General features: G+C 43.4%; 1 protein-coding gene across 1 annotated transcript in view; it reads right to left on the reverse strand.

Annotated features, from left to right (window-relative positions):
• Positions 1–11,486, reverse strand: part of LOC126996009 (serine/threonine-protein kinase mTOR-like) — a 32,903-nt gene extending 21,417 nt beyond the window's left edge. Inside the window, exons 1-15 of the mRNA XM_050855996.1 lie at positions 11,281–11,486; positions 9,460–9,621; positions 8,921–9,029; positions 8,529–8,610; positions 8,030–8,180; positions 7,544–7,737; positions 6,872–7,080; positions 6,121–6,238; positions 5,524–5,614; positions 5,145–5,245; positions 2,927–3,095; positions 2,186–2,374; positions 1,444–1,612; positions 896–1,102; positions 407–612 (exon numbers count right to left, since the gene is read on the reverse strand). Of these exons, the coding sequence (XP_050711953.1) occupies positions 407–612; positions 896–1,102; positions 1,444–1,612; positions 2,186–2,374; positions 2,927–3,095; positions 5,145–5,245; positions 5,524–5,614; positions 6,121–6,238; positions 6,872–7,080; positions 7,544–7,737; positions 8,030–8,180; positions 8,529–8,610; positions 8,921–9,029; positions 9,460–9,573 (2,109 nt within the window). The 5' untranslated portion in view covers positions 9,574–9,621; positions 11,281–11,486. The remainder of the gene's footprint in view (positions 1–406; positions 613–895; positions 1,103–1,443; positions 1,613–2,185; positions 2,375–2,926; positions 3,096–5,144; positions 5,246–5,523; positions 5,615–6,120; positions 6,239–6,871; positions 7,081–7,543; positions 7,738–8,029; positions 8,181–8,528; positions 8,611–8,920; positions 9,030–9,459; positions 9,622–11,280) is intronic.
• Positions 11,487–13,706: the final 2,220 nt, after the last annotated feature.

Here is a 13,706-nt window from a genome sequence, read left to right on the forward strand (position 1 = left end):
TATTTAACAATCTCCCACAAACGTACACATTAACAAAACATATGAATGAAAAATAATCAAGCTATTAAACCTGAATTTCAAAACCATCAACACCCAATTCCCACCGAAGGGTAGATAAAATTATAAGGTTAAGTCTAAAGGAAAAGGAATACTGTAGTCAAAGGAGGAGAGATTGCCAAGTAAAATGAGTACACCACATAGTCACAAACTTCTCAAGCACTGTTGCCTCAGACCCTGACATCTGTTGTGACCAAAAAACAGTCAACAAGTCCATCAACACATCTCACAACCCATCAAAGTCCATAGGTCAGAATAGTGGTTTATAAGTATGAAAGGAGTGCTACCCTGGTTTATGCATTACACCTTACAACCTTTTTCCATTCCATCCTATCAGTCACCACTCTACCTTGAGGAGAGCTTTCCGCAGCTGAGGGTGGACATAGGCAGGGTTGATGGCTGAGAGGCGGCCCAGAATGGAGATGGCATGTTCCCGTATTTCAAACACCTCATCACTCTGGGCATAGATGAGGGCGTTGATGTTCTCAGGCTGGGCCAGATGTGCGTCAAAACTCTCGTCCAGTGATGCCAACACACACAGCCGCACATCAGGGTCTGGGTGAGGAGGGTTGTCAGTTATAAACATACTCATCCTTTTTTTTTTTTTTTTTCATTATTATATACGTCTACGCCTATAGCGCTGGTAGGCTTGCTTGAGGGGTCTGGATGGTAGTCGGCCCCAGCCCGTCATGGTGCAGGCAAGTGTTTATAGTGGCGCCAAATATGTACTTTTTCTGTATAATTACAACTTCCATATGGTATCTCTTATGAATTAGGCATGTCAATGATAAATCCTGTTATGCACATTAACTGCACCCATCAGTATCCACACTCATACCTATATCAGTGACGGACACCCAGAGGATCTTGCTGACGATTTTGAAGACGGTGTGTTTTTGTGACTGCGAGGCGCGTCGGCCTAGCGTGGCAAAGGTGGGGCGCAGGAGGTGGCAGGAGGTCCGCACCCCCTCCAGCCGCACCTCCTTGTGTTCGCTGGTGAGGTAGTGGTCTGCCACATGCTGGACAAACTGCATCAGCGATTGGCCTGGAGAATGGAGTGGTATGGTGACTGGTGGCTAGCGTGCTGGATGGTGTTAGTACTTTTTTATCACCCTGTACTCACCCCAGCTCTGAAAATCTATCATGAATCCTCTTCTGTGGTGAATGGTGTTAACAGTTCCTTCTCATCACTCTGTACTCATTCTGGCTCAACAAACCCAGCCATTCTACAATACTGTCCTCAATTCTGCCATAAAGTCAAACTAATCCCGTTATTCCTCGTATTCACTCATTTCTTATTGTTAACATCTACTCTGAGAATTCAGGGATCCAATACAATAACACCTTCCCTGCCTCCTCAACTCCCAATCCTTAACCCAAACTCACCTGTGCCCTCAAAGTCGAAGGATCCAAGAGTCCTGAGAGCCAGAACGATGCTGGCCGTGTCCTGGTGGTCGGGGGAGGGCGGGGGAGGAGGGGCACCAGCTCGACTTGGAAGGGGCCTCTGCATCAGGATTTGGGACAGCATCCTCAGCAGACCCTCAGCAATGTCTCTCTGTTACGAAATAAAGAATGGTGAAATGACAAGTGGTGACAGCAATCTTCTTGTTTAACCCGTGTGGGTCGGGTGACGGGAATTCCCGCTCAGGCGGAGAGTGTCGGGTGGCGGGAGTTCCCGCCATCTGACGCACTCGGCTTGGCCAAAAATAGCACCTCTTCCCAACATCATATCTCTGCTGTGCTGCAACCTAGACACTTCAAATCTATTTCATCGTGGAGAGGAAGGATTGGCGATGAAAAAAACAGTATAAATTATTATGTTTTCGTTTGAAATTGCCACACGGGGCATTGATGAAAGACACCTATTTTCCAAAATCTATCAACACCGCCCGCGCGCTGCGAGAACGACAATAGTCCTCTAGCCCAACCCTTATGGGTTAATGTCCTTATTTTACCTTATTGGTGATGGCAATATGGAGGAATAAAAATAAAGGACAAAAGTAAATCCTCAGACAATACAATATATGAAAATCTAATAAATGACTGCAAAAGAGAGATCTTAAATGAAGTGGAAAAAATATCTAATGCAAGTGGTTGTATGGACTATGAAGTCAACCAACCAACCAACCTTTAGCTGTGGTATCTCTGTGGCCAACTCCTGCAGGGCCACAGTGAGGGGAGGAGAGAGACCACTGGCCATCATGGGCTCCAGCAGCTCCTTCACATCAGCGCGCAGGGCCCCCTCCACCCCCCGGGCCACCAGACTCACGCACACGTACACCGCCGGCTCCACCACTCGCTTCTTGCTGGGCGTGTCCTGAGGGTGGGGGAAGGGTGAGGCTGTAATGACTGATGGTGCATGAATTAACAGAGTTTCTATGTGCCTCTCATTATTTTTTTGTTTCACCAATACAAATGGACAAGTCAAGGCTACAAAACATTTTCATCTTGCTTGGATTGCTGATGGTGTAATGAGGAAACTGGTGGCTACTAGTAAGTACTGCAGGAGGTAAGGTGACAGCGAAAAATGTGAATACAAGCACAAGGTTCATGTCTATAATTAAAAGGCTCATCTTCTTTTTCAACAGTTTCAAGTGCCACCTTGTATGTGGAAGAGATGACATGTGGCACAAAGATATACTATTTCTACATGCATAAACAAAATGACATACATAAAATCAACTTCACAGTGGGAAGGGAGACACATCACTCCCTACCCATTGTGAAAGGGTGAGTGATGAAAATATTTGTGTCATGACTCCCAGGGACAACACAAGTATATAAGTATAATAACCACAGAAGAGAAAACACAAGAGAAGAAAACAAATATAAATAGAAGAAGTCGAATAATAAGGTCTGGGACACACACCTTTGTGGGTAGTGAAGCCTTTATCACCTCCATAATTTTAGGTAGGTACTTCTTAATGGCTGGGCCCACTGCCACAGCCAGCAGCCCCAAGGAGATGAAAGCAGCCGGCCTCTCCCTCTCTCTGCCCCTCAGACAGCCCAGCAGGTACCCCATGGTGGCTGACAGGTAGCTGAGGGCATGGACAGAGAAGGAAAGGGTGGATGAGTACTACCACATGTTTTCTGGCAATATCCACACCTGATACAGTTCATGATCATGACCATGTCAACAAATTTCTCATTGAAGGATGGATCCATTCACCCAATCTCTACTCTGTGGTAATACTAACCTGATGTGTCTAATATTTCAAAACTACAAATTTATAAAAAAAGTAAAGTCCCATGTTAACATAAATCTGACAGACTACTTATTATATACCATACACAGTGTTTGCTTTCAGTAAATTTCTCTTATTGGTTTTGTTTAATTTTTCAACCAAAAAAAAGACAATCTGTGCTTTCTTTTCCTTTGATTTCAATTTAAACTATTAAGGCAAAAAGTGATATAACAGATGAGTTTGGAAAGCCTGGAATTGGGAGAGGAGGATTAATCAAAGTTAATATTTTGACACCTAGTACAAAGTTTAAAAGGGACAAAGAAAAAAAAAGAGTTCCAGCATGTTTGTCCACACCATCAAAAGCAGCTAAAGAATGTCCTCATAGATGAAAGTCCGACACAAGCAAGACAGTCTCTGCAGTATTAAGAAACTGACATGCGTGCTCCTTGGGCATCTTGAAAAAAGAGCCAACTATATCAAAACATTTGCATATATAACAACAAAAAAAAAGGATAGGGCATCATGAAAATTAAATGAAGGACAAACAAAACAGAAATACCCAGTAATCAAAAGGTCTGAGGTCATATAAAAAATCCTGCTCATGGCAGCAAGGCAAAGAAGTGTTCAGGTGACTTCATGTGGCACCTGGGGGTAAAAATCCTCCTTTGAAGCCAGACAACTGAGAGCTAGTACAACAGTCAGGAGCAAGACCACAAGAGGATGAGTGTAGCAACTGTAGGGTGGTAAGCATCAAATTGAGGGGTGAGTACTGACTGTTCATCCATGTCTCCCGCCCTGGTGGAGTGTACAAGTGAGTGATAACAGACAGCATGATGAAGTTTACTGCATTCTTAAGGTTGGAAAAATTCATGCATTTACACAAAATAATCCATAAAAATGTTTGTCAGTGGCTAGTACCAATAAGGTTCCAAAACACACGTAAAAAGATGTCATGAAAATGCACAATGAAATAAGTACAGTTTGTGTCATGGTCTTAACACACACTGAAGGACCAGTCAGTCAGAGAAAGGAAGCACTGGGCAAGAGAACAAGGGGCAGATTGGAGCGGTTTACCTGCGCCAATTGACCGTCAACAAACACAGGTTTCCGGGACATGGGGTGCTTGCAAAGAGAGGTACACACTCATACACAACACGGGACTTGTATAACCTGCGCACAGCGTTGGTTAGTTGATGGACATGACAAAATCAACCACAAGGGACTGCAGATCACATGGTACATTATACATTTATCAAGTAGTGGTTTGGAAGTATTGTAGTGAGGATGATACACTTCTGGAACACAGGGACATTACAGGACTGTACAGTGGCTGCTAGGGATGAACAGACTGTACAAATACATAGTTACATCAAGGAGGAACTTCTTCACAAACTACAAGACAGACACACAAGTCACTGGTATGGAAGGACTCCATATCAAAGCAATATTATTAGACTGGTAACTGACCCACACAAGACTAAACCCAAAACTGACTGATGGTGAGGGTTTTAATATTTGTAGTAAAGGGATATATGTGACTGCTAGCTTGACTATACGACTGCTAAAAACACCAAGGTGAGTATAAAATAGTGGACAGCATAAAACATTGCAATATTCAATCTGACTTGAAAAGGAGCTGAATATTAAGTGAACTATAAGGAATGATATTAGAAAAAAAGAGTACAGAGGTGGAATGAAACACTAGTCACTGCCAGAAATGCTTCACTCCACTGACAGATGATTTGCAAGATAATTAGTGGAAAAATGCTAATACTTCAATGCAGAAAACGAAAACAGGCACAGATGCACAAATACACACACACGCCCCCATCACACACACACACAAACAAGCACACCAGCGTACACGCTCGGGCACACATGCACACACCATGGCTCCCTTACTTTTGTGAAAACTTTTCCTTATTGAGGGCTGCCAGCCTTGGGAGGATCTGAAGCAGAGCTGTCTGGATGAGGGCGTTTCGACTGTTCCTCTGATTCAGGACCTGCAGGAAGGGAAAGAAGGAATAGGTGTTAAATTAAGACACAAAACATTGCTAAGGTTTGAAATACATGAAAGCACCAGGATAGCTGTAATAGTCATAAATTTTCATATACACAGGAACTAATCGTTGACATTGAGGAAAAACTGATAAGTATCCTGGAGTCTTGGATAAGCAGCTATCACTGTCAACTTTATAATCTTTGCTTTCCTCCTCCTACTGTTCCTTCATTCATACTTCCTCCACTTCCACCTCCTCCTCCTCCTTCTCATGCTCCTCACCTGGGCGCTAATGTTGTCGTACTTCTCCAGGATGAGGTCCCTGCAGGTGCGGCTCTCACAGGGCTGGTCCAGGATGGTGGTCTCCGAACCCCTGATGAGGGAGGCAAAGCTTAGTGCACCTACCATGATGTCTGCTCAGAGAGTCTTTCAGGGGGTGGCAACTATAGGGAAGGTTACACTTGCTATGCTACATGCACTCTTATTCTTGCATAATCAAATCCTTTCCCTCTTACCACTTTTCCTTCATATTTTCTATTATTAAAATTTATTGTTACTTCACAAAGGTTCATATAATAATAATAAAAAATAAAAAAAACTAATAAGGGAATAATACATCTTCTGACTTAAGGAAAAAGGAGCACAAAGAGCAAAAAACTTCTATACACTTTTAACAGAATATGAGAATTTTTTTTAATTAAAAACAAACACAAAGATCAAACATGCAATATACATTCATTCACCCTTAACAGTAGATAAGTACAATTTATACTTTCCTCACCACACATACACACAAATACATTACCATCATTCATAGCAAATCACTCATGTCTCTGAGCATTGCAATAAATGTCTACACATCAAGCATCTATACCCTACCCTATGCCGGGGTTGGCGTGGGAGGGCAGGCTGTACAGGAGATCATGGGAAGTCAAATGAGATGGCGCGCTGATAGAAGTTTGACCTCCCCTCAGACGCTTCACCACTGCAGACACACCTTCCTGCGGGATACAAGGAAGTCACGTCAGCATCACAGAAGTATGATCCTTATTGAGTATTTAGCAATCGTTTTTCTTGATGCTGAGGTCCATGGTACTGTTGTGCTTTCTCTTGGAGCAATGATCAACAAAAGAATATTCTGACAAAGGCACACTTTTACAGTCATCCCCCGACATTCACAGATTTGACATTCATGGATTTCCAAATTTGTGGCATTTCCTGTAAACATTGCAAGAGGACAACTTGGAAGTTTGCCACCCTAAAATTTTACACAGTTCATTCATTGCAGCATAGTGATTTTTACCTTAACTTTTCTCAACTTCTCGTTATTTTAGATACGTTTTACACACACACAACACAAACATACCAATAGATTAATAGATATGAAATTTCCTCCATAAAGATTTGAAAAAAGTCAGTGTATTTACCTTGATTTAGGAACTGGTTGAGCTTGTGGGGAAGAAGAGAGAATTTAAGTTTTGGTAGACATACTAATCGATGCCTCGTACACTACTCACAAATTTCGGGGGATGACTGCAATGACTCCTTTTAACCCTACGTTGTCCCTCTAAGCCATGAACAGGATGAACAAGTATATGAGTTAACTTCCTGCAACTGACTCCATCAACACCTGCCTTCTTGGGTGCAGGAGCCTGGTAGTGGGTGAGGTGGTGGAGCTGTTGGGTGAGGCGTTCCCACTCTGTGTTGCTGCAGCGGAGTAGTTCATTCAGCACCAGCAGCGACCCATGAACGCGGTCCTCCCGGGTGAGGCTGCGCTCCTTGCTGCCGTGGCCCGGGTCCTCAAAGCCTGCCCACACCTCTGTCAGACACTGCTTGTACCTGTCGCAGTGGTGCAGAGGGGGTGGTTCATGTGTGGTGGTGGTGGTGGTGGAGGGATTGGATGGAAAATGAGTTGAGATTATTTTCCTGCAGCTGTTTAGTTAAAGTCTCTGCGTGTGTGCTTTACTGCAATACAAATTCTTAATCATTGTTTCCTCCACTTTACTCTCATTGATCAAAGCACCTAACAAACAAAGCCTTCACAACACCTTTTCATCTGTGTGAATGTTATTCGATTGTGCATCTGAAATCCATATTCATTAACCCATCCTCTTACTTACCCATACCTAACGACAAACCAATAAACCCATTAACCACTTATAACAGTACTATACCTTACCTATGTCTTATCTATCACACCATTGTCATCCAATGATACACCAAGGAACAATTGCAAACCTCCACAACTCACATCAAACAAATGCAACACTCCCTCCCTCCCTGTCCCTCCCTCCAGCCTCACCACATGGTCTGTTGCATCTCCTTGGTCTCTCTCTGTGTGGTGATGGCCAGGGCAACACGCAAGGCAGCCACAGCATGCTCTCTGATAGCTGGCTTGGGGTCCCGTACAGCATGGAAGATAACATCAAGAAACTGCTGCACTTGCTGGAAGAAGTAGGTGGGCACTGAGAGGGCCAACTCACGCAGCAGCAGTGCCTGTGGGAGGGAAGGTAAAGGGGATGAAGTGAAGAGCATTATTACATAAACAATCATGAAGGAGGAGCCATTACTTGAGCCTAACTGAACATTAAAAGGCACATGTCAGTAGCTACATATAAATGAGAGAAAAAGTAAACAGATAATGTATTTGGTACTGGAATGAAAAGAACAGTAAAGGGGAATATTTCAATGTTAGTAGTATGTGGATGTGAAAGTTACTTAAACAAACAGAATAAAAAATGATCCTTAACATCACTACCCCCCTTATCAGCCCCTTTCCAGTACTCACCGCAGCCAGCCTGCGCCCTTCATTACGGTCCTGCAACCACTCAAAGGACCTCTTCACCAGGTCATCCACGTACTCGGTCATGAACGTACCTGAGGTAAGAGCCAGACGACCCACCGCCTTGGCCGTCAGCTCTACCACACCAGTGTCAGGACTGTGCATGAAGAGACAGGATATCAAGCCTCCACAGAGTGATGACAAAAAAGATCCGTTTACAAATCAGCTACAGCTGATAGTCTCTCATGGTTCACTCATGATATAAAGAATAACTCTAGTTACCATTGAGAAGCATGACATTTAAGGACTACAAACAACAATGAGTTTCCATTTGGTTGGTATGTACTGCTCAACTATTTCCAAATGAGCATCAACCAAAAATTGAGAAAAAGAAAAAGCAATCTAAGATGTGGAAATTAATCCCATAAAAAGTGAGACAAAAGTTGAGGAGCATGGTTTAATGCAAAACAAATAGTATGAAGCAAAAAAGAATGCAAATATATACCTGTTGGTGAGGTTCTTCAGGTAATTACCAAAGCGACTGATGCGGTGTCCTGTCTGCCCGATGTCCACATCCACCAGACTCACTGTGAGGATCAGAACACAGCATCACTCAAGGTCACAACAGAACCAAACACATCATCATCATCATGTTGATCCTCTTCCTCTAGCCACTGCTGGAGAGACCTACACATCAATAACAATAACTTAATATCCATTTTTCATTCCTTAATTGCTTTCCTTCATCCTTTTACTTATGTAGTCTTGGTGAACTGCTGGTGCTACTTTTGTCTTATTAATTAATGCCTTACCCAAAGAGTTACATGTGATACGTTCCCTTAGGTCACTCAATATTCATCACCCTCTCGCTCAGCCTCCCCATTTTTTGGTACTTACTGATGGCATAAATTCCACCCTTCTTTTCATTGATGTCATTAGAGGTGACCATTTCAAAGATGTGCTGGTTGAAGTCATCCAGGAAGGCCACCAAAGCATCCACCGACACCTGTAGCAACAAACAAACAGTTCATGCAAAACCACCTTGAAGCTCACCCGTCACACTGTACAGAGTGAGGCCTTTCTCTAAGTACCTAAGTGTAGGTAAATGAGTTTGTATAAGCACAATGTTACTTTAGGGTACAAGATTCTAAAATGTTTTTATAAAACTTTGTGATCTATGTAGCAATATTGAGTGTTATTTTATGTTAAAAGGCACTAGTGTTACTGTTTACCATGACTTTTAACATCTCCCTTTGGCATAATGTATACAAACATTAGAGGATATGAATAGATAACTTTTAAAAACATGGTTAGAGAACAAGCTCCCTCCACTGGAAATGTATTTTGCAATTCTATATGATATATTGATATCACCCATTAAAAAACTATACTCTCAGCAATCAATCTTTCTCCCTCCTCCTCTATGTGTGACTTACCTCTCTCAGCTCTGTGGTCACATAGCGCTGCAGGTCACAAGCCGCCTTCACTCGGGTCTCCTCCTGGCGGGACTTTAGCCCCGCCACAAACTGGTTCATCTTTATGTTGCTCATCTTTGCTTACTTTCACTCGGCTCTCAGATATAATAAGTACAAAATACCCTGTAAAGATACAGATTAAAAAAAACATACGAACAATAACACGTGTGTTAACAAAAAGAGGTTATGTAATTCCACCTCTACTTACATAGAATTGCAACCAAAATATTCATCATTCACTACAGTTTTGAAGACAAATATTTCATAAGGAGAGCTTGACAGTAACCTAGCACTGTTTTTTATCATACAACTCACAATTCAGTATTTAACAAATGTTATAGGGCAATGCCAATCTAATTACTTTGATGACTCTTTTTATAATTCTCAGGGGCTTAGCCATGCGAGAAGTCTTCATTTGCTCCTATCCATACACTCCAACCTTGTGTAACCCAGTCCTCTCATTCCTCGGTCTCCTCTTTTTTCAAGCACTCTATCACATTGTCATACGGTACTATTTCAATGAGGATCTCTTTCACTCACAGCTCATTAAATTGTGCTGTCCTGGAACAACTTTTTATTTATTTTTTATTTTTTATTTTTTTTTACGTTGTTGCCTATTGCGCCGGTAGGCATCTTCCCGGTGGGGCCTGATGGTCGGCCCAAGTCTTCTTCCAGGTGGGGCCTGATGGTCGGCCCAGCCCGTTCTGGCGCAGGCGAGTGTTTATAGTGGCGCCATCTTGCATTGGCTCATGCTGCCCCCCGGAACTCGTTCTTGATTCGCTTGGACCCTGGTTGATGGGTGGTCTTCAGGACAGCATGTGGGTAGTTTTAAGCCACTCGGCGGTGACTGAAAAATCCGAGTGGTAGCGTGGGGATTCGAACCCGCGTCGTCCATCACGCGGCGAATGTGGGTCCAGTACGCTATCACTTCGGCCTTCATACTATGGTAACAGGGCAAATATAAATGCCTTTTAACCATAATATGAAGGCACATATAGTTTTGTAGTGCGGCGACTAGCCTGATGGGCAAGCCTCCCATAACTCCCTCTGCGAGGGAGGTATCTCTTAGGCCGACTGGTTAAGAAGTGGCTCTCCTGTCTCACTAGTCGCGGGTTCGATCCCTGGCACCGGCAAAACTTTTCCTTGTCTGGATTAATTTTTGTGTGTTTCGTTACACACAGAGGTCGTGTGTGAGTAAAGAGAAAATTCTGGCATTACAGTTTAACCTAAACTAATATAACCATGCCAACATTGACAATGTGTAAGAGAGTAGGGGTGATGGCTATAATCAAGGGTGCAGCGGTTAGCTTTGGTTATGTTAGGTTAGTTTTTTACCATGTGGACCTTCATATTATGGTTAAAGGACAAGAAAGTCTGCCCTTTAACCTTAATATGAAGGCGTATAGGTATCATATTTTGAGGTGGGAGCTAAACTATATTTGACCAACTCATTGCTTGAGCTTGTTAAATAGGGCCCAGTGTGCTGCTGCCATCACTGAGGCTGTAGGGATGGACGACTTATTTGACTGTCAGTAAAACAGCACCTCTCAATGTGCCTCACCCTCGAGAACATCCCAGTAGCTGTCCTGTGTTGACTGTGGATCTCGACCAGTCAGTACACATAAGCATCACTACAATCAAACACACCCCCGCTCACTGGCGACTAAGTACACCCCCTCCCCCTCGGACACCCCATGACCTTGCTTCCCGTGCCTCATGACCTGAGACCTCATGACCCAGCCTTCCCCTGACTAGCCCCCGCCGCCCCGCCCCGCCACGCACCTGCTGCCCCTAGCCTGAGATGTGCCGCCCCGAGTCCTGCAGCCCTGTCATGGCTTGTTCCCAGGGCCGTGAAGGGAAGATAAGGCCGCCGCGGCGCCTTCTCTGCCTCGCCCGGGTGTTGTTGTGGTCGCTGTGTGGCGCAGTGGCTGCCGCACACCGTCCATCACCACCACGCACACATCCGGGATTAATGTAAAGTTTTAACCACTTACTCGCCTACAAACGCGCTGCTAGGGTAGTTTTGTGTATTTTTACCAATGAACTGTTGACTGTTTGTGAGTTGGAGACGTGCATTAAAGGACGAGGGTACTTGTTTCCACCGAGGTTGGGCATCATGGCCATGCATTACCAACACCCACGCCCCTTATCTCCGGGCAGTAGCGGGGCTACTTTGCATTTATACTTTCTCATTGTTTCAGTAAGCTCCAGATTTTTGTAGAGGAGCCTTGACCCCCCAGGACCCCCTATAAGTACCCTAGCTCCTCTTTCTAGGTCAACTGAGACCAACCCAACTCAGCCAACAGTAGCTCCAAACTTTATGATGAGCGATGTTTTCTTATTTTATTCGCTGTTTGATGTAGGTAGGCCCTATGTGTGCGTTCGATTGGCTGTTTACAAAGACGAGTTAAATTAATAATGTTCCGTCATTTAAGACTGTTATCGCCCCGATGAAGGGTGAGTAAAATACCCGTCTCGACTCGATGTTGTATAATTCGGTCAAAACCTTTTTTTTTTTTTTTTCCGGTATTTCGTTGAACCTGTCAACACGGACATCATCAGCATTACAGAATCACGAATACGAACCCGTCACCGACGTTATATCAAAGAGCAATAAATAGTTGTTAATCATTATTAAAATATTCCAACCTCACACTATAGCATAGCTGGGCGTTATCGCGATAAGTTATCGCGATACTTTATCGCTGATAACAAAATTGGGTTATCGGCCATCCGCTACTTATTTTAATATATATCGGTATCTTCGTTACTTTTGTAACTAAACTAGCGATAATCGCTACTTTTTTCCGCCTCAGAAAAAAAAACGTTGTCTCCTCCCTACTGCGCATGCGTGGTTATTTTTTTGTTAGACTCAAAAATCGATATATCAAAGAGAAAAATCATTTAACTTTGCCCCCAAAATGATTATTCACTGCCTCAAATTTGATATTCCATTTTCGTTTGTGAGCATGCCATGGTATTGAAGGCACCCGGTGTAGTGTTATTTGGTGTCCCATCGTCAAAAGCTGGCGCTTTTGCTTACAAACACTGGTCTCTCGTGAACTGCGCATATGTTGAGACCAGTAAGCGTAGACCTGGACAGTCTCACAAAGCTTTTTAACACATTAAGAGTTGCTGGAAGGCTGAATCAGACAAACAGTACCACCATCCTCGCTGTTTCTAGAACGACACTCTGTACATAGAAATACAACTCGTACAGAGTGTCGTTCTAGAAACAGCGAGAATAGTGGTAGTGGTACTGTATGTCTGATTCAGCCTTCCGGAAACTCTTAATTACGGTTAAAAAGCTTTGTGAGACTGCACAGGTCTACGCTTGCTGGTCTGAGCATGCGCAATTCACGAGAGACCAGTGTTTGTAAACAAAAGCGCCAGTTTTTGACGGTGGGGACGCCAAATAACACAACACCGGCCGGTTCAGGCGTTTCTAATATTACCGTCCATATGTACGTGTCAACGTGTGGTTTTAAGGTTTTGTAAGTTTTCTAAAATACAGATGATGAAAATTTGAGTTCATCTATGTTTTTTTATTTGAAATATCAATATAGTATCGTTTTCGCCTATCGGACTTATCGCTAGCTAGTATCGGAATTGTGGATTTATATCGGGTATCGGTTATCGGTTATCGATTATCGCCTATATTTGTGTTTCCAGTTAACGAATATCGGTTATCACCGATAAGGTTTTCCATTATCAGTTATCGGTTATCGGGAATAATGTTTTTTGTTATCGTGCCCAGCTATGCAATATAGAATATGACAATGGCAAAATATCTATATCATTCACAAGGACACAATTATAACTACAGCTAAGACTACACTGTTCACTCACGTTTCGGGGATTTCTGAGTATATTCGAATATATTTTGGCTAGTGTAGGGGTAGGCTACTCGCTCCTTGAGGCTCGAGGCGAGGACAGCAGTGCGGCACTCTCTCCACCGCGACTCCAGCAGCAGATTTGTTACTACCTCACTATACCTAAACTTACACATTCCTTCCTTTTACCTCTTCACTTATCCGATCGGCTCCGCTCAGCGATAACATGTCCAACCTGAGACCGACGGCATTATTCGCCAAGTTAAAGTAAGGACGGCTCATAAATTAAGGTGCTATATATAAGCTAGGCCGGTACGTCACTATAAAGCTCGATATCTGTTCCTTGGAAGGTCTCGGAACACAGTAAAGTCTGGG

Source organism: Eriocheir sinensis, chromosome 9 (genome assembly GCF_024679095.1).
Source record: "Eriocheir sinensis breed Jianghai 21 chromosome 9, ASM2467909v1, whole genome shotgun sequence".
Taxonomy (NCBI): domain Eukaryota; kingdom Metazoa; phylum Arthropoda; class Malacostraca; order Decapoda; family Varunidae; genus Eriocheir; species Eriocheir sinensis.